This window comes from Streptopelia decaocto, assembly GCF_964273445.1.
Source record: "Streptopelia decaocto genome assembly, chromosome: 4".
Classification (NCBI taxonomy): Eukaryota; Metazoa; Chordata; class Aves; order Columbiformes; family Columbidae; genus Streptopelia; species Streptopelia decaocto.
This window is the reverse complement of record NC_138658.1, coordinates 20,537,179-20,563,017: the sequence shown is the minus strand read 5'-3', so window position 1 is coordinate 20,563,017 and position 25,839 is coordinate 20,537,179. Positions and strand designations below refer to the sequence as shown.

The window sequence follows — 25,839 nt, the reverse complement described above, 5'->3', positions numbered from 1 at the left end:
GGTGCTTCAGTTGTAACATCAGTGAAGAGGATTTTACTACTGGACAGAAAGACCATCAAAGCAGAGTTGAGCTATAGCTCCAGAATCTTTACGGATCTGAGCTACTTTTGATTAAGCGATCAAAGGCCCCCGGATCACGTTACTTACTCTGGCTCCCAGAAGGCTTGAAATTCAGATTATTTAGCTGCTTGGTGTGGGGTTTTAAATGAGATATTAATTTTGAAGATAGTTTTAGCTGTACTTTTTTTGAGAGGTACTAAGAGGTAATCTACTATTTTGAAGAAGTGTGGTTGGTATCTAGACACCTTCACAGGCGCATTTACATTGGCTTGCGGTTTCACAGGACAGAGTTTACACATCAAAACTGAACAACTTGATTTATTTAAAATTCACCTCAAAATGCATTGTGTTTAGTTTCTTTTTTTAAAATGAACATTCGAAGCATCAAAATATTACTAATTTAAAAAGAACCTTTGTTAAGAATAAGATAATTTACATACTGTAGATTGTGGCTGTGAGGGGAGAGAAACAACCAATGGCACAGAACTAAGGCCAACATGCCGGAAAACAACACAGCTCTATGCTCAACTTTCAAATCATCTGGATAAAATAAAACAATTGGGTAGGAAAATAAAACCAACCGCTTATTTGAGGATGTTAAAACAGTGTTAGTAAGTTTTCTATCTAGACCTAACTCATTCACATATTTAAAGAACTCTATCTTCTTCCAAATAACAAAAAATGTTTCTAAACCAAGGCAGATTATTATTTGAAACTGGCATAGTAAAATAAAGGATCACAGTATACAGAGCTTAAAATCCTGTACCAGGAAAGAGCAACAAGTGGTTTATACAAGGGGATCATTTAAGTATATTATCTAATTTTTAAAAACAGAGATATAAAATACCAGTTGCATAGGGATTTAAATATAAGGCCAAGCAGGAGATTAAAGTAAAACAGAGATCATAAGAAGGGCACTATGGTGTCAAAACATAGTATTTCCATTTGAATTAATGTCTAATTCAAAATCACAGTATTTTGCTAGGACTACAAACAGTGACTGTCAAACTGTCCCATTAATCTTGAACTGAAAACTGACATTAGAACTTCTAAATAGTACAAAACTAAAGCTCATTGTCTAAACCTGATCAGTGTATTAGCACAATAGTGCTTGGTACGTACCTGATTTATATACTCTACCTTCTGTAAATAATATAAAGGTTATTTCTTGTTAATGAGTGTGAGATCACAATATTACTGCATGCCATCAGTGGTTTGCAGGCTTACTTGGTATTTAATTATTCAGTCTTTAAAAGTGTAAGATCCCACCCTGCAGAATCTTCACCTATTGAACACAGAACACTGTCATTAATAAAATACAATAGAAGTTCCACCACTAACAACTAACATAAGCCAGGATTGTAGGTCGAAACCCAGTATAGTTCATTATTATTAACTCACAGCAATTTTTGTTAGGAAGGTAACCTGTAGACTTACAAATAATCTTGCATGTATTAAATATAAACAAGTATGTAACTAACGGTCGTCTCTTGGCATTTCAAGTAGATTATTCAATTGTGAAAGTATTTCTGCAAAATCAATTTTAAGTTGTTAAAAATGAAGTTCAAATATTAATTTCCATATCTACATGTAGTTTAATTAACCTAAAATTTTAAGGAATAGTAGTGTAAGGAAAAAAATTTCTCCAGATGAACTAGGTGTTAAGGTACACTAACTGGGAATACCTGAACCAACATTTTAACTGAAAAAGTGCATAAACATAGTAATACTACAAACGTGTTAACTACAGAAAAGGTTTTCTGAAAGCTGAGCAATGCTATTTTACATGTTATTTACAGGTTACAATTCTTCCAGAGACCACAGAGCCAATTTATTTACGATCTTAAAAACTCCTTTGATATATTTCAAACGTCCTTTGGCTTCCATCCTATTCAGTCAAGAACCTATTCACACGGCAGTGAACCAGGTACTGGGCAGCTGAACAACACTGCCGTTGTGGTCCTGCAACTCGTCAAAATTCACTCCTTTCTGTTCTCTGAAGAAAAAGCAGCGTTTTCATTTCACGCTTTTCGTAGGTGTTTCGGATTCTGTTGATTGCCTCCCATCAGTCCACGCCTCTCGCGTGCTCTTCAGCGCTAGCGTTTTCTGCTGGTCAACCACAACATAATCGACTCTTTCGTCTGCCACGCTGCTGCCTGAACCACTGCTCTTTTTCTGAGAAAAACAAGGGAGAATGAAAAAGAAAAGTTAAAATAAATTAACAACAAAAAGTATTATAAGTAGATGTCCCAAACAGATATAGAACAAGTACCGGTTTCTCTGAAAGGCCCAATATAAGCTCTCTGATTGACTATTTGACCAACTAGTTAGGATGACCTCACTGGAGGTTCCCGCTTTCCCAGCAACTACTTCTGAAGAAATTTTAAACTCTTGATAGCAGAAATGCAGGAGTTGAAGCTCTGCTTACCTTACGAGGTGGGGTAGATTTTCCAGAATCTAGGTCCAGATCTAAATATTCCACTTGTTTGTCTCCTTTAGGTTTTACCATAGGGCTGCTTCCTCCATCAAGACTGTTGCTTCCAAACAAGTTCTGAAATTAGAATACAAATAACTTCAGCTACAAATGTACATGTTGATGGTCCACATCACCAAATATGCTTATTACAAACTGCTGAAATATTAAAGAACTGACTGAGATCTCTTGCAATCAGTTAAACCATGCAAATTTTACTGACATTGTATAACAAGGGGATATATTCTATCTAAATTGAAACTGGGACAGAGTGGAAAGCCAATGAATGGGAGAAAAAAAAAATCCCCAAACCAACCCCCCCAAATTTAAAGTTGCCACCAAATCCATCTGTGCCTTCCACCTAATGTCCCTTTCATATCATGAGATAAGAATGGAGTGTGGTTTCTTCTTTTTAAATGCGGTGATGTTACATCTCAAATTTGGCATTAATTACAAACTTTTTTATTTCCTTAAATTTCTGTTAAATACCTTACAATAGTGGCAAAACTTCAAATGAGCCATTTGCATTTCATTCAAAAGCAATAATGATTAAGCTGAAAATCGAAAAAGATTATTCAACTGCTAAGTCCAAAAGACTTTGGAAAATTGGTGCAGTGCTGTCTGAACTGAAGTTGCATTGCATATAGCTAAATTTCAATTAGCCCAGACTTTTACAACCTCACCTCCTCTGTCCTCTCCCAGCCTGATCCCTCCCTCTTAACAGGTGTTATAGGAACAGTACAATAGAAGGACTCTTCTCTAAAAGATAAAGAAAAAAAAAGGAAGACAGAGGGCAGCAGTCAGCAAAAAATGAAGAGGAAGGCAGAAGGAAAGAAGGGTATGTCTGACAGCGACTTGAAAGAAAAAGCAGAATAATGCTGGTTTTATTAAATAAAACAGAAGTATGACATGTCCAAACGAGACGCTTCAAAGCTGATGACAGAAGATGAAAAAGTACGTGCTCCTTTCTAAGATGTATTTGGAACAAATGAAAATTTCTGAAACGTCTATGTGATTGGTGCTGTTTTAAAACAAAGGCCTTGAGATATCTGGAAATGTGAAGGTTCCCTAGGAAATAAAATATTTTAGGGTTTAAAACTTAATGGACTGGGCTTTTTAAATTGAGGTTATCAATTACATCTGTATCATCCAATTCATTTAATATTAACTGGTAACAAGGACAAACAAACAACTGAGACAAAGTTCATTTTTGTTGTCCAAGTTCTCTAAACAAATTTCTGCACATTTAACATGCAAAAATCAGGTTCTGTATCAATGTTCCCAGCATAAATAAAAAAGCTGTTACTCAAGCAGAAAATAATCTGTTATTTCAAACAAACTAGAAAAGCAGAACATATGCATTAGCAATCAGAAACTTTAAATATACGTAAATGAAAATGAAAGGAAATCTGTCGAACAACCTTAAAGAATGAACGGTGCAAGCAAACAGAAGATATTAATGACAGGCTGTCTGAGGTGTGACATTAAACATACCATCTTGGCACTGAAATTAAACCCCTGAAACATCATTGTGAGAATTAACGGAAATCCTCAATTTGAATTGTGATTCTACCGCGGGCAGAACTGTGGGTATAGGTGATTCCAAACCTCTGTGTAAAACTAGACATTTTTCACATCTGTAAAACGGGATGCTACCAATTACTTACCAAAGCCTCTTGCAAGAGGGGGGATAAATTTTTACACCATCAGCTCCCTGCTGCCGGCAGGTCGGACATGGTACCGAGCCCAAGCCGGGATGCTCTGCGGGCTGGTGGGCTCGCACCAAGCCAGAGCTGCCCCAGAGGCATCAGCAGGGGCCTGGAGAGACTGGGGAGGGTGACTGGAGGAAATTGGGAGGGCATCCAGAGCAGTAGGGGATGGGGAAGCAAGCAGCACTGCGAGAGGAGAGTCCAAGGAGTAGTGAAACAGGCGACAGCACAAGCCAGATAAGGTGGCGGACAGACAAACAGAACAAAAAAAAGGTGCTAGACAGGCCCTCCCCAAAGAAGGTCTTTCATAATGCTTTGAAGATGAAAAATGCTGCTTTATTGCCTTCTAAGAACCCAAGCAGTAAAGACGTGGTGAATGCTTTGAACTGTACTGAAGAAAAAGCTGAGACTCAGGTTTTCCTCCAGTGCTTTAGGGGTATTCTGGACCACATTTAATTCAGGCCTACTGCTTTAGTTCAGATCTACTGCCACTCTTTTACTTTAAAATACTGTTATTGGTGGTTCTTCTTTTTCTCCCCCTCCCCAACAAAACCCACAACACACATCATTAACTGTTCCTAAGTAGCTCGACACTTACTGCACTGCAAGCTACAAATCTGAAACTTCATTATCTGAGAAAATTCTACCCCAAAGGGGAAAAAAAATACAGATATCAAATACACAAACACCCCTTTTATCCTCTTTTTTGAAAAAAGCCTAATAAAAGGACACATCATTCGGTTGTTATGGAACGTAAGCAACAAATAGCAATCCTTTTTTTTCCCCTGTTCCTTCCACATTTCTTGGAATATGCCCTTTTATTAAAGGTTTTATTAGAGGTCCTAATACAGTTTATTTTCCTTGATGACATAATAATGAACTGGTGCATAGCCCAGGACTAGCAATTACAGATGAGACAGTTTCTAGGGAAGGAGGAAAAAAAAAAAGAAGTAATGTGTTGAACTGTTTTGTACAACAGATATGCATGTTATATGTGTGATTACGCTCTTAACTTCCTCAGTGAAATTTTACTAAAATTACAGTTTTTCTGCTGAGATTTACTATTATTTTGATCTAGAAGTATAAAGGAGGTGATGTTGAGTGGAAGTATTTGTGTTTGCATGATTTAAAAGTAAGGACTGCACAGGAAGAGAGTAGTTAAGATGTAGATTTTACATACTGGATCCTCAGTGGACTGATTTGGATTCATGGATACATAATTCTCTTCACTGTCGTGCGAGTCACTGCTGGAAGTTGTGCTATGAACTGAATCCGGTCTGGGAGACATGGGAAACCTGGAGGAGCTAATTACCAGGAATTATTTTACAAACAATACATCTCGAATATCTTAAACCTCCTGGTAAACAACAAAAATAAGCATATTAGAGATGAAATTTTCATTCAAGTTTACTAGAGTATCACATTTCTTGGTTATACACAGTCCTTTATGTTTAATATTACAAAATAAAAACTCATATGGACACACTTTATTTTAATGCACATGTACATATATATAAAATACATACACACATACACACACTTCCAAAGGAAACTTCAAATTGTATGACACAGGCTGAAAATATAATACACACATTTATTAATATTTATTAACTCTAGTCAAGGAAAGCAATCTGAATAAGGAAAAGCTAAGAAACTTACTCTCGTGCAAAGCTTCTGGTGATAGGAGATCTAACTGGAGCTTGTAATTCTTCCCATTCAGGCAGAGGTTTAATTTCTAGTGGAGCTGGTTTTGCTATATAAGAAACAGACAATCTTAAAGCACAGAACATTCCCAAACAAACTTAAAATTAATAGCTTTTCAAAGCCTAAATACAAAAATATTACTATTTTTAAAATAGTAAACACCAGTTAGGAAAAGGAGTCACAGTTCAGTTCTCAGAAAGCCATGATCTATTAACTTATATTTTAAACTTTCCAGGTACTGAAAAGCAACAGCAATTAGGAAAAAAAAACAAAACAAAACAAACCCCACAATTTAAGAATTTTGCCAGTTATGCTTGTACATAGTAATTCTATTTTGAAAAGAGACTCTGAAAATGGCAGCATCACGTTCTGCGTTTGCCACAATGACTTGTTGAACTGACAGGCCCAGGATGGGGCTGACAGCCTGTTTCTGCTTAAACTGCCAGCAGAGCCAACTCCGGGCACTCTCCTTTGCTCACAATTACTACTAAGCAAACTCTGCCCTTACTGATTAGGTTTCACACCCCAAAGAGTGGGCAGGACCTGTAAGCTAAGAATAAGTTTGCAAAAATCAAGAGATGAGCCAACACCTCGCTTCAACTCCAAGGGGTGTTTGGCTGGTTATCCACGGACCAGCAGAGCAGCCACGTGGTTGTGCAGTCAATGACAGCCAACAGTGTTCTGGAAAAGGTGCGATTTTTAAATTCCATTTTCAGAACAGAACCACAAATAGAGCATTAGCAAGAAACACCTTATGCCTCCAGATGGTTTCTTTGACGCCGCCTAAACATTAGAAAAAAAAAGTACAGGACTTGTCACAGTTTGAATCTCAACTTCATTCTCCCTAAAACGGTTTTTAGAAAATAAAATGCAATGTCACTGTAATGATACCCCTTCCTTTCTCCCCTCGGTCCCCTTCGCAGTTTGCTGCACATGATCAGGTTCACCAAGATGAAATATCAGGCACTCCACTAGTTACCGTGGAGTCAGAGGTGTCCTGAGCGACCATGTGAGGAATGGACAGAAATCAGGTGTTTCGTCGGCATGGCTGTCGCACGGGAAAAAGCAGAACTGTACTCATCGTACTTTCATGATACTCACTCTTGAGATTTACTGAAAAGTCAGCTATCTCACATATTGAATACAAGGATTCACAATTCAGATTTTCTGGATGAGTATCAGTCTTTAGTATCCCAAGCAGGTTTCTCCTTTTCTTTGTTAAGAAGACATAATGATGCACTCAAAGCACATCAGGCCTACTCCAATAATTCTGCCACTTTAACTCACTTGCTCATGAAAAGCTGTCACCACAGACCCAGAGAGGAACTACAACTCATCTATCTCAAGATATAAGGTACCGTATGAGATAGGGTGGCAGAACTTGATGTAGGCAAGATGATGCTCAAGCCTGAGTGACACAAAAATGCTGAGCTTGGCTGGAGTCCTCTGGCAAGGCCTGAGACTCCATGGCAGGTACCAGAGGGAAGGGCACTGCTCCAGCAGATAAAGGGCAAGGACTTTGTCTAAAGCCCACTGAGAACAGCAGGAATGTTTCATCCAGTTGCCATGGGCTTTAACCTCCAAAAGGTAACAATCAGGGACACTTAGTGAGATTTTTTTTTAACAAGATTTGTAATTTCCTCCACTTCTTGCACCAATATAAGGCACCAACTCAGCACCTCCGATAAAGCCCATCAGACTAATTGCAATGTGCATTAAGATGCATAACTAAATCTCTGCAGTAGTAAATGGCCAGAGGATCAATATTTTGCTGTATTTCAGTGTTTAGCCAACAGCAGGAACCCCACATAAACAGTGATTTCAGGTTATTGCCCAAGTGAAGTTATTTCAAGCAACTTACAAGTCAGTCACATATACTTGCTTCTAAATAAACAGACAGCAGCAAATGCAAAATATGAACAGGTAAAACTTAAAGAGACCAGAACACCATATTAAGGGATTGTTTCCATGTTCAAGAGAGAAAGACTTTTAAGTCCTTATATAGGAAACTTTTTGCTTGGCAAGGAAAACGCAGCCATGATCTTAGATTATAATAGAAGTAAAAAGACTACACAAGAGTTAAATTTATTCTAGAACAACAGTTTTCTTATTTTTTGTTGTATTTATTTTTATAAAACTCTATATACATACAGTGCTAAAGTACATACCCTTTCTTCTTGTAGTAAAGTCACCTATGGTTTGTGAATCAGTTCGCTCTAAACCATGTGGTTTAGGTCTTAAAATTTTAGGACTTTGACCTAATTGGTAAAAAGAAGACTCTCTTAATAATATTCTATTTGTAACTGGAAACTGGAATTTTGTAAGTAAACAGCATGAGCCCCTGCAGAAAGATTAACGCCACAAGCAGAAGCAAGCTGCTGAAACAGGGTTTTGCAGTCTCACTAGGTCTCTCACTAAGGGCTTAAGCACCAAACCAGAAACAAAGAAAACACTGCATGCAAGCAACTTGTCGGGGGCAAGCATAAAAGGTGTACAAAAAAGCTAAAAAGTGCATCAACAAATAGTGTGACTGATCATTAGTATTAACTGTTTTCAACTTACATTACATTAAAAAAAAAAAAAAATCCATATTTGAGGAATATCTATCATGATAGGAAAATAGCCATGTTTCAGATGCAAGCTAAGGTAGTCTCAAAGAAATTAAATCTTTAATTAAATCTCTTAAGTCATAGTATTACTTTGGAAACAGTGATACTCTTGGAGGGCCTCCTGTCTACCATCCATCTCCTGCTTGACAAGCCTCAAGAATCTTTTTCCACACTGTATTTGTTAAACTTGCTCCCCAGAGGCCTACATCAGTCTATATCAAAACCACCTCTCCAAGCTTGCAGAAGAAGCAGGGTGACTTTCTCTCCAAGTGTGCAGACTGTTCCCCCAGCAGGGCACAACCCAACCGCCACCACAAATGACCCTGTCAAAAAATTACATTCTCTAAGTATTTTTTTTTAATTGTATATACCTATCACTTTAGATGACTCTGGTAACAAGTGGAGGAGTATGAACTAAGTAAACATATTGGAGTCAATAAGCTCCCTACAGGCAACAACATAACCCCCCACTCAGCAAGCAAGTTCTTGGCCACCCTGACCAAACCCTAGGAGCATTTCAGGTCACACTGTCTATATTAAATAAATATGAACAATAACACGTAATAACTCTAACCTGTCATGAAAGTCTATCTGACAAAGTGTGTAATATTAGAAAAGGCAAGCGCCTTCAAGTGGTACACTGAGAAACCATATGAAACGTAAATCTTTACAACAAACCAAATGAAAAGTATAAGTCTGATAATGTTTGCATTTGCCCTACAGCACAAAATGGAAAAGGGCTGGCAGGGAGTCAGATGTGGGCTGGTACTACCAGCAATGAGTGAGAATGCTTGTAAAAAATAAACTTGGCAACAAATCCCAGAAGCTTGCAAATCTGTACCCCAAGGGTTTTGCATATGAAGTGCTCTATTACTGTTATCACTGAAATATTGGAAATAATCAAGTAACAACAAGCAAGGTAAACAGAAAGGTTTTGTACTGTATCTTAACTTCTACACAGTGCTTGTGAGAGACCACGCAGGTAAGACACAAATTATTTATTTACTACTAGTGCTGTGTAGCAATTTCCTTAAAAAGAAAAGGACACAAAGTGATTTTCACACAGACAGTTCTTCTCTAATTTCAAAATCAGATGCTCCCTTAAATGGCTCAAAGTGCTGATGCAAATACCAAGCAGTTGGGCAATGCTGACCAAAGACCCAGACTGTAAAGTGGTACAAAAAGCATTTCTGTAAAGCGTGCTGCTGACTGGGGCCAAATCAAAAGCATGACCCAACATGCTGGCATAGTTCATTCTAAGCTGATTTGATATTCCAGAGTACCTTGCCTACCACTCTATGATAAAAGCTTATCTATATAAAAAGGCCAAGATCTTAAAATCAATTGAAGTTCAAATTCAAACACCTTTTATTAAGAACAATTTGATGCTGAATATAATTACCTAATCATACTATAAAACTGTGGAACACAAAGTTAATCTGATTTAAAAGAAATCTGGCCTAATGCAACTCAATTCAAAATGCCAATCAGCACATTAAGATATGAGCACAGATTGTAAGTATGATGAGAAATCTAGCAGAGGTACCAGGGTTAATGAAATTATTTAACCAGTGTGTACTTTATAACCTCTCTGCACTTAAAACCAAACATATAATACAGAAGATAAGTGCAAGGAACTCCAGGCTATGACTCATCATTTCTACTGCTGTTAATGATGCTATGTGGTCTCGTGCAGCTAACCTTCCTGCACTATGAACATCCCCATTTGTACAATGGGAATATTATGCAATAGCCTGCCTCATACTTAATTTAGCACTAATAAACCATCCTGGGACTTTCAGCAGAGCTATATAAATAAGTACAGGTCCCTATAATACTTCTCTTCTGCACCGACAATAACATACAAAATGTTCCAGCATAAAATAAATCTGCTGAGCTTTCACCTCTTGCTTCTGAAAGAGTGTTCAACCTAAATAAATTTGGTGGCAAAACAGCTTATTGCTACCAACCAGCCAGGATAATGCAATTCCTCTGGTTTAATGTGTCACAGAGAATTAAAATGTTAGCACAGGCTTTGGGTTTGTTTTTTTTTTTTGCCTCTCTACAAAACAAAAAACCAAAAAGGTCTCATCTATGTTGAGGAGATTATACTGTGCAGCAGAAGAGACCAGACAATGGAAAGGGGAGGGGGATCATAATCACAAAACTGAGGTTACTTATTTGTGTTTGTAGTGCAGAATTCCTCCACCCCGTTTTTGCCCATTTAAGAAGATAAAGTAACACGAGCTAGGGCACCGAAAGCCCTCAATAGTATCCCTTAGTCCTTTCAAAAGACATTTTTAATACATTAATCACGAATTCTGAAAGTGCCATTCTTTATCTAAAAATTGGCTGTTCTATCCCTAGCCAGGCCTATGAACAGAAATACGCATTTTTTAAAAAACTTTATACCTAAAGTATCATGACTGAAATTCCAAGTGCTGCTCCCAAGTAATCTCACTAATTTTCTCCGACAGCGTGTCCTAGTACCTCCAAGAAGAAATGAGCTGAATATAATCTGGAGAAGAAAGTGCCTCATACTTCTTCAGGCTCACACGTCCAAATTTATCTCATCTAATGTTTAGGCACTCATATAAGACAATGCTTTTAGCTTACGCACCTATTCTGGGAAAGATAAGTCTGGGTTAAAAAATATGTAGTTCTTATATATATATGTATTTAAACTAAAAACAAAATAAACTGTGTTACAACACACTATATAGAAACCTAGCAGGGGGCGGGGGGAGTTAAGGCAAGTGAAACCAACCAAACAAGAAGTGAAAATTAGATGTTTTCATTGTTCAGTCATGTCACCACCTGTGAAATGCAAAGGGCTACGGCCAAGAGAGAGAAGCTCAGCTTCTGCACGTTCTATCATTCAAATGCTGTGCAAGGGCACGCTGAGCTGAAAAATCACTAATGAAGTCTATTTTTCTAACAAATGGCTGCTTGTAAAAACTGCCAAGTAGAACAAGCGATTATGGATCTAGTGCTCGAGTGCATTCAGACGGCATGAATTCTGCTCCCGGCATTTCGGTGTGTGTCAATGCTGCCTTTGTCTGAGAAGTCATCAGGAGAAGAGTCCATTTCACATGTCTGATTTTGTTTCAAATAATGGTTTAAACTGAAAACCCATTTGCTTTTTCCATCAGGTAATCCATTCTCTTTTCTTGTTTTCCATAAAACACTTGGAATATAACTTTTTTTTGGGGGGAAGGTACCACTGCAGCAAATTACTTCAGAGTAGGTGGGTCCTAACATTTTTGGTTTCGGGGATGTATGCCACTCATTGAAGAGCCTCATTTTGTTTGCAGGCCTGGAAGCACTAGTACTAAACCAGATTTCTGTTAAGAACTCTTCCGACTGCCTGCTCGCTCCATGGCTTGCTGGCAATGGATTTTACATCAGGAAATTGCAGACGTCCTCACGAAAGAGGCCAACGCTCTATTTAAATAGCAGCTATTCAGCGCTTAAAATTTTGAAGTAAAACTACTAACGTGACAAAGTTTAAGAAACGTGTGATCTGTTAATGTTGTTTCCTGGCCAACGGGACTAATCCTCACGAGACAAGGAGATCAGACGCAGGAATGCCGGAGCAGTGCTTTACTTGGAATAGGAGGGGGAGAGCAAGAGGCAAAAACAGCCACGTAAGTGCCCTGCATAAAAGAAAAGTACTTTCAAAGACACCTAGCTAACAGCAGCTTCCATTAAAAAAAAAAAAAAAAGGCATCTTTCCCCCCTTTTCTCTGTAGTCAGAAGCAACTGAAATTTGCATTGAGGTCCAAGAATTCCAGCACTCAGAACCTCAGTAGGTTTTTTTCCTTAAAAAACAAGGCTGAAGCTCACGGTCTTACTCCCACAGGGTTTATTATTTGGTTTTCAATTCTGCTGAATAACCTTCCCCTTTCCTTCTCTTCCTCTTCCTCACCCCAGTGAACTCTGATTCCTGAGTACATGGTCTTCAGCACCGAGCCCTACAAATATCCTGAATTTGCTTTCTCATCTCTGTTTTTATGAAGACTATTTCCTCCCAAGGTACTTCTAATTAGAAACATGTATTTAGTTATACAACGTTCATATTCATTTCCATACTAGTACTCAGCAACAAACGGAGATATCAATAGTGTGCTTAGTTCTGGTCAGTGATACCACATGGATGGTGATAACTGCAGCCTCTTCAGGACAGTAAAAGCTAATTGAAATCAACTCATTATTTCAATATTATGAAATACAAAAAGCAGTCAACTAAAAATATGGTCTCCAGTTTTCCTAAACATCTTTAATTTTCTCAGAATAACTTCTCTCAGAGCACTGGTACTCTCAATACTCCAGAAGTTAAGAATAAATTGAAAAAAAATCTGGGGGTTGGACTAGATGAACTTTAAAGGTCCCTTCCAACCCAAAGCATTCTAGGATTCTATGAAAATATCTGATTACAGAGAAGTCCAACTGCATCTGACAGCTAAGGTTCACTGGTATTCATAAAATATTTGCCAAATGCCATAAAAACTATTCCGAGAATACCGAAGCTATTAATCATTCAAATGCTATTTGACTGCTCTAATTTGCAAGTAATGCTACATGTCTGTATTTAAAAATCTACCCAAGCATGATGAACTAAAAGCACTCAATAACAAAGATGGTGGCTTAAGACAAAAGTGCAGTGTTCTGATGTTATTGATTAGCAGTTTAAAGCTGCACTAAAATTAATTAAGTCCATGGGATAATACTTGAGATCACTTTCGCTTTTTGTTTGTTTTAAACAAAACAAAAAACTAAAGGAGTTTAACTTGTTCACTGGAAAAATCAAACCTAATACTAAATCTATAAAAAAGCCAATGGAGTACCATGACAATATGTGTATCAAAATCTGAGTTTTGCTTGTAACAGCATTAAGCAGTCAAGGAAGAAAAGAAAAATCACATGCAGGGAAGAATAAATAGGGTGTTATTACCCATGTTCCTGCTCTCCGTAGTATCTTTGGAGTTCAATACTGTCATCTCCACCACTAATATCAGAGCAAGTCTTGCAATTTGTCTTCAGAAAACTCATGTTTAATTTTTGTTAAAACCATGATGTCAGTAACCCACAGTTCCATTTGCAGCTGTGATGCAGCCAGCCAAACAAAATCTTTACTTGAAATTACTTGTGTTTCAAAGTTTTGTAAGACCAACCACAGCTGCAAGTTAAGGATGGGTGGATTGTAGGAAGGAGCTACATAAATCTCATTTAAAACTATTAAGTAAAAACTATCCTTGTAGAATTAATTTAGTACAGCTCTGAAGGAAGCATAATTTTAAGCTAAATGGAAGTTCGCAAGGGGGGGGAAAAAAGAAAAAATAAAAATCAATAAATTTGTATTCAGCCTGTGTTAGGAATTCTGAAGAAGCACCAAAATATCCCCAAAAATCTTATTTTTTAAATTCCTAAATGTAACGATCAGGAAGTGTATCCTACAAGCGTAAATGGAAGCATTAAATGCATGGATTTCTTAAAGAAAAAATGAACAGTATTACTGCTCTAAAAAGGCATCATGAAAATTAGTTTCTTTTTCAATAGATCTTCAGTTCTTGCTGCTGATTAAAAATCATCTTTCACAACTTTTCAATGCCTACTTGTCCTAAAGCCTGAGAAAATGAGTGATCCTTTATTTAAGAATATGCAAGAGAACCATGATAATACAGAATGCTGCAGTGTTGCCAACTTCTGATTTAATCATTATTTTTAAAGAAATGCCAGTTCCTGTGGTCACAAATGTCTTAACTGTTTCTCTGAAGTTCTATTTCAGGGTGCTGATGTGGTGCTCCTGCTACACCAGGATGTGCAACATGTTCACAGTGTCCAACTCAGACACTCAAGCATGTAAGTATTTCAGAAGGAAACTGTTCACTAGGCTACTTATAACTAATTTTGTGATTAATGAGGGGTCTTTAATTTCCTTAACAACTACCTAATTTGTTTGGTATTTTTACAGCATCATATCGCACTACAACAACGGGTCATTTTGTTGGTCACCCAGAAGCATCACAGTGGGTCCCATGGGGGCCAGAATGTGGCAGATGCTTCCTGCCATATAAAAGCTCTGCACACAATTACTTCTTCAAAGAAGTCCTATGCTCTTAAATAAAGAATAATGGAATTCTCTACAAAGTTAATCTGGATGAGAGATGCTTATAAGTAGTCATAGCAAGATACAGCCACATTTTTTATAAAGAATCTGCATACTTGTGGTTTAACCATACAAATTATGTCTTGTAACATTTTAAATGAGAAAAATCTATAAGAAAAGCACCCAGATAAAAATTTTAACATTTATAAAACAATCACAAGTCCCAAATCAACGAGAATTCTTCTTCCTCTCCCCTGGTTTCTTTTGGTTGTTTGTTCTCTTGTTTTCAAGGTGCATTTGGGTTTTTTGTTGGCACGAAAAGAAATGCGTGGATCACTAGCAGTCTCTAAATCCTAGTTTACCACTTGCTGGACTGAAAATTACCATGGCCAAGCAGCAGTCTCTTTTAAATGCAATCATATGGACTCAAGTTGTAAGAAACATCTCAAATGAAATGCTGACATATTTTTGCTGAAAGATTAGACTTTTGTAAAATAAAATAAAATAAAAAATAATTAAAAAAAAAAGGTGAAAATGCACTATGCTTAGCTATTGGTTATTTTTGCCATCAGCAAACTAAGGACTGAACCAAACCCCAAACTAGGACTGAAAATCATCTTTAAAATAAGCTTGAATGTAATTCAACTCTAACAATCTTCGGACAAATGTAATGGCTACAAATGGAGCGAAGTTCAGTACCATTTTGTAGGCAGTGAGGTGGGAATCCGGAGTTCTTTACTCCCTCTGTCAAGAACCTGCTTGGTGATCCTGAGTACATCGTTCTATCTCAGCTCCCCACAACCCTGCACTGGGATCTGTGCTAAAACAAACTCTCAAAGTGTTTTTAAGTACTATGGATCAAAACATTACAAAAAAAGCAGTGCTACACTACACTTAAATAAATGAGATTCAACTTCTGATTTCCACTCCATCATGGTCATGAATTGTTAATTCAGCCATATGCCCACTGCTCATACATTTCTTTCCAGAACCTTAAAAAAATCAACTTTGGCACAGAGACATGCTGCCCCTCAGAAAAGAGAAGTTATCAGTTACATTAAGTCAGGCATTAAACCAAGACTTTGAAGAACTGAATTCAGCCATCTTCAATTCCTTCACTGACTCAACTGGTTCATTCAGATATTGAAAAACTACATTTTGTCAGTCCAGGTGGCAAGCCTCTATTTCATAAGAGCTTTGAACTTTAGAGATGAGATGTATGCACACCCCCCCACACCCACCCAAATGTTATATAGCTGTAAGGAGTCCTGCTGAACATCTCCTAAACAAGTATTTTTTAAAAAGAAAAACAAACAAACAACTTCATTTATAGATGTTTGGTCTTAAAGACTTGCTTTAAAATCACAACCCTGACCCTCCTGCCCCAGAAATAACTCATGGGGCAACCAGGGCCATTATCAGGCCCAGAGGCCCACAGATGCCCTCCTACCTCTCAAACGCTACCTCCTGACCTATAAAAAGCAATTTACACCTCATCCCTTTTATTTTCAACCATGCACTTTCCTTCATCTCTAACTTACAACATGTTTGTACTGAAGATTGTCTGGATCACAAACCTCTGTCAGGCCTTAAAACTTCCCTGTGGATGGCCAGACATTCCCTGCGGCCCAGCAAGGTCTCCATCCTGTTGGCAGCATGGAGACCACAACCCTTCCTACATATTCTGAAGAGCCCCAGGGAAAGTAGGAGGTGGAGCAGAAGACAACCTGGCTGTTCTGTGCTGCCTTAGCTGCCTGGGGAGTCTGCACTGCATTTCAGCACCTTTAATTCTGCTGCTCCTTCCTACATAAATGGTATTTTGAAGAAGGAACGTGTGACTGTCAAAACAAATGTCACAGAATCGCTCTGTGGCAGAACCAGTCAAAGTCTTTTAACAACTCAGAGAATAAGACCTAACTGCATCGTAGGATGGGATATTTCTTCTGCTTGAAGCCTTTTGCTAGCGACAATGCTTCCAATTTAGCATCACAACTACATGCAACCATGGCAAGCTCAAGCAGCCAAAAAGCAGAAATACAAAATCAAATAGACCATAGTTCTTTATAATAAAATAAATAGCACCTTGAAAAAAAATACAAAAGACATTATTTTTGTCATTCAGTTACAGGTAAATGCAGAAAAGCACCTGGCCAAATGCTTTCCATTTTGTTGAAGCAATATATCACTTACCTTTTGGTATGCTTCTCTAAAGAAATAATAAAGCACTTGATTCAAGTAATTGAGGCAGGAAACAAACACCATGTTTTTGTAATTACTTTCAAGACTTCCAGAAAATACTGGAAGCTCATCGCATTTACAGAAGTAACTGTGAGCTAGAAAAATGAAGCTACATGAAAATGTAGGGTACTCTCAAGGCTACATATATTTTTATATATATAGTAGATTTGTTTTTAATTTATTGTTATTTTTTCACCCATTTTCTAAACCAAAGCTATTTTAGAAATGGGTGGAAAAAGACACAGGACACGTCATAGCTCACCCTGGCTGTTCTGATGGGTGGGAAAACTGAAGAGCCTCAGGCTCTCATAGCCAGGGTGCACAAGTGCCCTCTCAGAAGAATGTGCACATACTTGAGTGAATTTTGGACCTATTTATTACCTACATGTAGTTCATCCAAGCTACTGATTTTCCTAACTCAGTCCTCTGTCATACTCACTACTTCTATGTAACTGTACCTGTTCTTAAAAATTTGAAGAATTTTAAGAATTTAATAAGTTATCCAGAGCTTCAGGTGCTTATATCAGACCTGTGAAGACATACACATTAGAGTCACTGCTGCTGAAAGACAGATTGCCAGATCCTTGCTGCCCAACACATTATTAGAATATTATTAGAATTATTAGAAATAGAAGAGATGCCAAGCATAAACATTTGACAAGAAAAAGCGGCACATTCTTCATGTGCTAGTCTCACCACGTTATTTGTCAAATGCATTTTTAGCACTGAATGTAACAAACTTTCCTGGCCCACGCAGAAACTTTACTGAGGCAGCTACCAAAAAGGAATTGCTACTTGGAGACAGTGCAAACACTATTTTTTTTTTTTTCCAGCAATCTGTAACAAATAAAAAAAGATACAGCAGCTTCTTCAGACAGAACACTATATGGCCCTCGTATACTTGGAGACCTTATCACCAACACACCTGATCTGTGCAGTAATACCATCTTTTGAGAAGCAGCAGCAGTCTCCAATAGAAATTCTTGAACAAATGGCATATTAAAAAAAAGTTTTAAAGGAGCACTGCCCAGGTAACCATTTTAGGTACTGTTTCCTCCCTTTCTACATCTACCCAAGTTTTAATGAACATATCAGCCAACTTGATATTTTCTGTGCACTAATTCATAGCTGAAAACCATTGTAATGCATTTACATAAGCAGAAACAATCTGATAATAGAAGTTGCTTCACGAACTTGAAAGCTGGAAAAGCAACATTGTAGAACATAAGGCACAAACTTGTTTTAGTTAGGTAAGGGTACACTAAAACAAGAGTTTTGTCCTGCTTAATTCAAAAGGAACTGCAGTTTTATTTTCCCAAAGGTACTTCTGGAACGAGTTATTTGCATGGAGAACTCAACTCCTGAAATGGCAACATATTACCATCCTGACGTGTCATTGTATCTGCTCTTTACAACAATGAAAGACTCACTGTACTATGCATGATAAAATTTGAGTGAGCCAGTGTGTGTATGATACTGAGATAAAACCCTCAATGATAAATCAAAATCATTATCATTCCTGGGAGCCCAAGATCTACTACAGTTTTTTTCCAGCCTGAAAGCATTTACTACAGAATATTTACTTCTAATGAGAGCTTTAAAGTGTTTTTATTTTATTTTTCTAAATTATATTAAATAATCATATTATTTTACAGTGATTATTTTATCTTCTAAAAGTCTACAGAAAAAAAATACAGCCACACTGTACTAATTAAGAGGTACTTTAGTACATCTAAAAATCTGTTCCCTGACGTTAGCTAGGGCTTTCTAGCTGTAAAGCATGTGCGGACGGGAGCAAATGAGGAGCCTCACATGTCACTTTTAGAAAGCAAACCACTAATTCAGTTTCAACAGGAAAGATGCAGGAGCACTGATGTTGCCCCAGCAGACACCTGTGTGACTCCTTGGCATCGCCAACAGCAAAAGTGAGCAGCTTTTCAACACAGGAATTTACTACTTTGGAAGGGCAAACACCTTTATCAGTAAAACAAACAAACAGGCCAGTCAGGGAAACTATTTTAAAGCTGTTTAGTGTTTATTTTGAGAATATTTTCCAGTATCAGCCTTCATCAATCTGTCACTGTCCAGTGTCTCTTAAGAACTAAAGAGAACTGCTGTCTGGTAACATGGAAACAATGAGACACAAGCACAGAGGTCATGAAGAAGGCCATGCTGTGTTTTCTAAAGATGGACGGCCAGAACTAGATGTGGTGCTTCCCATTTCAGACTGATATAATTTCTATCATAACAGTTTTATCTGCTTCACTTAATTACAGGCTGGTTTTGCTCAGTGGTACAAATACTAATTTCAAGTTTTAGTTAGTGAATATTTTGGATCACCTGAATATTTGACATTGACTTTTCCCAAAAATGAAGTCAGTCATTCTCAATGTAAATACTAATTTTTCAAGCACATGATTTTCAAAATAGGACTTACTCGAATAGAAAATAGTGCAGACAGTTGACCTAATGATTTTTAGCTCCCATTTGTACAAAAAAGTTATTTATCTTGTCTGAAAAAAGAACTGTGTAGTAGGGAAATCAGTTCCTTAAGCATTTACCTGTATTTGTGACAGGCTGGCTGATAAAACGTTTTAGATTAACTGGAAAGAGATTCTTTATACAAATATGTCTTATAGACACATCACAGCAGTATCATCTTTGTTTCCTAAGAACACTGGCCACCCTATTTTAAGGAAAAGTAAACCCAGTATGCACCAGATTCAAGAGAGGCATTTTTAGGATAGCTTTGGAGGGGCCCTCTAAATTGGTGGGGTTTTTTTCCAATTTTGTCACTGAAGTTGTTGCAGCTTCCTCAGACTCATAAGAATCACCTTCCACACATTTAGCAGTTTAAAATATTTCCACATAAGGCTAGTTTTCCTTTTGCTTTATGATATTGTTTAATCTACCACACTCCATAATGGCAAGGAATTTTTCACCTACTACAGTTTATACAAATTTCAATGTAAGCATGGCACCCAGCTCCTGTGATAAAGCAAACACACCTTAAGGGCTTGCTTGAATTAGCGGTTCCCTCTTCCCATTTGGATCCCAAGGAAAATATATATGGTAACCTCATAACTCATATGTTGAACATCTTCCCATGACTGCACCATGTGGCCACTAACACTTAAGCACTAAGCAGCCCCAATGTCAAGTGATTCTGCTTGCTTTTAGAGACTGAAATGAGGCCTTAACATTAACCTATTTAGAAGCAAACACTCTCTTTAATCTCATTTTTCCTTCACTCCTCAATTTGTAATAATTATTCTACATAAGAATTTATAAGACCAATGCATACTTTCAATAGGACTATAAAGCAGCATGATGTACAACTCATTCTTGTAATAATTAATTTCTAACAACGTTTACATCAAAAGCAAATATCCAAAATATTGAAAGAAGTTATTCTTAATTTTTACTTCATACAGTGAAAATAGGTACTGATCCTGTACCAAGCATTGTTATGGCTATAAATTTGTATTCTATCCAATGCCTTGTGTGCTCTCTCCATCATAATGTGGTTAGCTGTCTTCTATGTATAAGGACTATAACTCACAATTCTGGGTTATTTTTTCATTAGTATCTACAGCAATAAAATTTAAACCTATGCTTGTATTTGGCATTATTATTGTGATGTTTTAAGATGGTGAAAAATAAGCCGTAACTTAAAGGAATTACAGGATATCTCATAGGATAAAAATTATTTCATTAGAACTTCTAAAAATACAATCATTTTCCACCAATCAGAAGAAGGAAAAGCTATGTTGTTTTCCTCACCTTTTCTGTCTGGTTTGAGGTTGCGATCCACTGGTGGTGGCTCACACTCTGCAGCAGGTACTGACCGTCTGGGAGGGGTCTTTGGGCTGGACCTGAAACCCATGTGAGCGGGAGGAGGGACTTGCTTTCCAAACAACGGAAAATCAAAGGTGCCTGGTGTCATTGGTACATAGTTCGTTTCCTGGATGGGTTCAGTGAAGCTGCTGGAATGCTGTCGTGGAGGAGAGTTGGGATTCATTGGGACATAATTTTCATCTAGATCTTCACTTGAAACACTTGCCACTGTCAACATGCTTCTGTTTTTCTAGAATTAACATATATTTCCTTTAACAAAATAAGTTATGCAATCAGCTGTGAATCATAAGAGTTTTTAACCTAATCTACTTAGATTAATATATTCTATTGAAACTGAAAAATAAAAAAATAAAATGAAAAAAAATCACTAATACCATACAGCTTGCTTTTTCACACGGGAACAAAGAACATTCAAGCACTGTCACTGCTGCATCTCATCAGATCAAGTCATACTTACAAAGTGGTTATGGAAGCCCTCCAATGAATTAGATCTGTCATTCGGAAACGTTCGTGGAATATCATAACAGTCTTGAGAACTAATTTCTAAAGAAACAAGAAGAGAAAGCAGCTATTTATCATCCCTGTTCCTGTCACTTGGCACCAGGCACCCAGAGTCTGTTGTTATTTACTGTCTGCTTCTGAGAGCACACGAACACACCTCCTGAAGCTGCGGCCCATAGATTTTATCTATATACTTGACAGGACCGTGTTCACAAACAAACTTTGCACTCATCAGTCACAACTTGAAGCTCTTAGAGTGACATTTTTCCGCAGCAAGAAAATAAAAAGTAATTTTTCCTTTTAAAGAAACAGCAAAGCCTTAATTTCAAATAAGCAGACATAAGAATTTATTGTAAGGGTGGACTTTGAGATACCAGGCCCTCAGGAAAAGCCTATTCTAAAATAAACAAACAGGAGATGTAATCTATGGTCTTATAGAGAGGTTTTCTGATGGACCACCCTTCCCCGGGAAAGGGCTGATTCGACAGGATTTAATCTGTTGTGGGAATAGGTGACTCTCAGCTACCCAGGGGCTTCCAGTTTGAGCAAACGGCTACAGAACCCAAGATCTCCCAGGTTTCACGGTCCTTGCTCTTGGCAGTTTGCAATAAGAAGGTCCTCAGCTTTGTGGCTTCTTCTCTGGCGGACAAGGGTGTTTGTGAGACACCTGGCTCCCAGGTCCTGCTGACCCACGTGGGTGACGGGCTGCCCCAGCCTGCAACGGGCACACTCATCCTCTGGTGCCAAGACAGAAACTGTGGCCAAACTCCAGGTTTTAACCCCCTGCATTGCCCTGAAAAAAAAGCTCCAAAGTTCTTTGGGGATTTCCACCTCACAGGAAAAATAAACACCTCTGCTATTAAGCAACCAAATTACAGTAGTATTTTCAGAAAGGCTACTTTTCCTGACACTGGCCATCTCAGCTTTAGCGAAGTACTCACTTATAAACTTAGCAAAACAAGAGAAGGTAAGTGAAGTGAAACAAATGAGGGTCTTCCAGGGTTTTCCTTTGTCATTTCAAAAAACTAATGACCACCACTATTATTATACTTAGCCTAAAAAATAAATGACGAGCCAGATAACACTGGGTGACTGCATGATCACATTAATTCTGTAGATTGCCTCCTCTAAAAGCGCAGTCTCTGTCCCCTTCCTCGTTTCAGCCTCTCATCCCATATCTAGCGTAACTCCAAGAATTCTCCTTTAAAATCCCCTCAGACATTGACTAACCAGTTTAAAATCTGACACTTAAAATAACACTGTAATGCTCACCTCCCTCAGGAACCTGAAAGAAATGAAACTTTTAGTCCAAGAGCAGTTAACAAGACTAAAACAACTGCTCTGTGTAACAATAAATATCAGCTTCCCAATCTCTACCTCTCACTGCATTTCTCGAATTTAAGTCTGAGAGAATAAGAACAGGGGAAAAAAAAAAAAAAACAACCAACCACAGAATCACAAAAAACCCCACAACCAGACAGAAAAAAACTCAAGGAGCAACAACTTCTTTAAGTAGAAGTAGCTCCAGTAGATTTGCTAGGACCTGAAATACATTCAGCTGCTAAAGGAAAAAACAGTTATTAAAAAAACAAAGCACTAGCACATCTGCAATAGTATGTATAGCTACCACAAGGAGATAAATAAAGTTCAGTGGCAATGATCACCAGATCAGGGTTGATCTCAAAGCTCTGGTTGTACATCAAGTCCCACTGACCTTCACGAAAAACTTTTCAGCTTCTGCAGATTTGGACCACTATATGCTAACCTTACTTTGGTTATTCTGAAAGACTGACAACAGCAGGATTTAACTCAGCTATATGAGCTTATTAGCTAAAACAAACAAAGATTATTAGTTATTAACTGCTGTTTTTCTAAAGACTCATAATTTCATAAACATCTAGGTATTCAAATATTTTTAGCTAAGACTGAATGCCATAGTGCAATATACATCCCTTACTGATGTTCTGTGCTTTGCTCTTCTGACAGTTTCCTTCAATAATGTTCTCTTATTTCTCTTCCTCACATAATATTTTAAGCATTGTGATCACAGACGGCTTTGCGAAGGGTTATACACGTGTTTTTAAAGGCTACAAATGCCCCTCATACCATTCAGCCCATTTGTATCATTCGTATCGCAAGATTACATCATATTACACAAAAAATCTGAATAAAATACGGCATACTGACCTTTCCGAAAGATATTCAGATCTACAGTTGAAATGGTATTACTGCGGGAGGGCGGCATTCCTGCCGTAGGGATGCAGTAACTACTATCAGTATCTGAAGCAGTGCGACTAATGCTACATGTTTCCACAGGAGAGCGATCTGCGGCGTGGTGAGGTTTTGGTGGGCGAGGTGGAGGAATATCTGGAATAGTCTCCAGTTTTGAAGTCTGAGACAACGTTCCCTCTGGAAAAGTTCGTGGAATCTGGTAAGTACCTCCAGGTGTGGGGGGAATGTCATAGCTAATGGAGATGTGTCTCATCTGCGCATCTAACGAAGATGTTGCTGATGGGGTATTGAAAACGTGTTGTTCTCCTTCTGCGTCAGTCCCAGACGGAGACGCCGCCTTCGGTAAAACATCCTGGGAGTAACTCCTGGGCAGGTTATAAAGGCCACAGTCTGTCAGCGTCAGTCCGGTACGAGAAGGTGGAGAGTCATAGACACCCTGCTGCTGAAAAAAGCCATTCACAGCATGCTTGCTCGCTGACGGAGCGGGATTTTTGTGGGAGGGCACGTTATCATTGCAGTCTGTTTCAGAACAGCTCAATTTTGCGGTGTCAGCGTGAGATCTACACATGAGATTAAAATGTTGATGAACATATAAAGAAAAACAAACACTATAAATAATAAACACACCATTTAAAATGTAAGCAACTAAAAAGTCTATCAGTCTCTTCCAATTTATTTTTTTAAATAAAATGCAGAAACTCAATTTTTATATGGATGGTAGTACTTAAGAAACATCCTAAGTAATTACATACATACAAATCCATGCAGGTGAAACAGACAACAAAAGTGTGGAGCTTTAGCAGCAGCTAAACAATAAGTTGATGTTTCATAAAGCAAGTGATTTCCAGGAAGCCAATTTGGAGCAAAGTTTGTTTGGGGGCTGGCAGATTTGTTGTTTTTTCTTTTAACCCATGCTGCAAACTAGCTGCTCTTCAATGGCACTCCTAAAGGTAAAGATAATACACTCAGTCCTTGGGTGTACAGTACTTGCTAGTTCTAATCACGGCGAAAAAAACAACCCAAAATGGTAAGAGGAAAAAACAGGACTGCTTTTAACACCCTGAAGTGCATGCCTAAAGTTAGCTACTGATCACATAAAACTGGTCCAAAATACATAGAGGAGCGAGAAATAACAGATATGAACAGAAAAAGGAGGAAGATAGCATTCTCTCTGGGGAAATTAAAAAAAAAATAAATCCATAGGATGTATGTGCAAGAGTGCTTTTGTCCTGAATGCAGTGATGGCAGTACTCTTAGAGAAAACTGCAAAGTAGTTTACCTTTGATTTGTTTGGAAATTACATCTTTCATAAGAATAGCCTTCATTAATACAGATACTAACCAGCACCAGTAAACTTACATGAAAGTAAACACATTGCAATCTTGTTTTTTTGGTAAACCTCCCCAGTTACCTTGCTCCAGGCAGAGCATTTATCAGCCTGACCCCTTGCTTAAATGAAAGTCAAGACAGTGGCAAAATACTAACACAGGTGGAGTTAGTGCAGTCCATACACTTTTAGATCCATCATAGCATTATATTTCCTATTTTCATTACCACACTACCATACCATTGTGTTAATTTAAATGTATGTGTGTAAATACCTCAGCATGTGCTTGTATCAATGACTAGCTGCTATACTACTCTTCCTAAGCTCTATTAAGCAACTGGACCATGCAGTTTACAAAACATTTGAGGAATAAAATACATTAAAATCAGGGCATGAGTATCATAAGAACCATTTTTTTCTCTTATTTTAAGAGACTCTCTGCCTCAAAGTGATCACAACTAGAATTTATTATTCAAATTTCAATTTGTTCATAAGTACACACAAAACTTTCTTTCTTAAGAGACAGCTGGATTTATCTCCCAGGGTTCTGGTAACCTGAGGAGAAAGGAATCCAGTTTAACTATTCGTTTAGGTTTCCTCTACAGACACTGGAGAAATGGACAATGCGTGAAACACAATCCGTTCTTCTTGGATATCCATCTAAACCGGGTGAATCACTCCCAAAGTGCCTCTCTGCCATCTCTTAAGGGAACAAGCATGATTAGCTGAGAGCGGACATCTGCGGTCAAGAAAAATGTCATTCACCTAACCAACTGCTTTCTGTTCTGTTGAACAGCAGAGATACAACCTCCCATCAGCCCAAGTGGCTTATAAGAGTTCTTCTCCAGCTTTAATTATATCACCTTTTTTATTAGCTTGGGGTTTTTTTGTTTGTTTGGGGTTTGTTTGTTTGTTTGTTTTTCATTAGAAAAAGCATACTAATTTTGTTCTGGTTACAGTTTTAAACATTGATTTAAGTTCTGTCACACTGATAGGGCTTGGTTTCTAGGTAACAATGA

The 25,839-nt window shown here is 37.8% G+C and overlaps 1 protein-coding gene across 6 annotated transcripts in view; it reads right to left on the bottom strand.

Annotated features, from left to right (window-relative positions):
* Positions 1–362: 362 nt before the first annotated feature.
* Positions 363–25,839, bottom strand: part of GAB1 (GRB2 associated binding protein 1) — a 103,387-nt gene continuing 77,910 nt past the window's right edge. For 2 of the 6 annotated variants that reach the window (XM_082051100.1, XM_082051102.1), the window contains 8 exons: positions 23,449–24,053; positions 21,218–21,303; positions 20,686–20,989; positions 8,115–8,204; positions 5,902–5,995; positions 5,423–5,546; positions 2,489–2,611; positions 363–2,235 (listed from right to left, as the gene is read on the bottom strand). In XM_082051100.1, the coding sequence (XP_081907226.1) occupies positions 2,077–2,235; positions 2,489–2,611; positions 5,423–5,546; positions 5,902–5,995; positions 8,115–8,204; positions 20,686–20,989; positions 21,218–21,303; positions 23,449–24,053 (1,585 nt within the window). In that variant the 3' untranslated portion in view covers positions 363–2,076. Of the gene's footprint in view, positions 2,236–2,488; positions 2,612–3,216; positions 3,293–5,422; positions 5,547–5,901; positions 5,996–8,114; positions 8,205–20,685; positions 20,990–21,217; positions 21,304–23,448; positions 24,054–25,839 lie in introns of all 6 variants that reach the window. The other 4 variants (XM_082051103.1, XM_082051105.1, XM_082051101.1 and 1 more) reach the window with 3 other exon arrangements.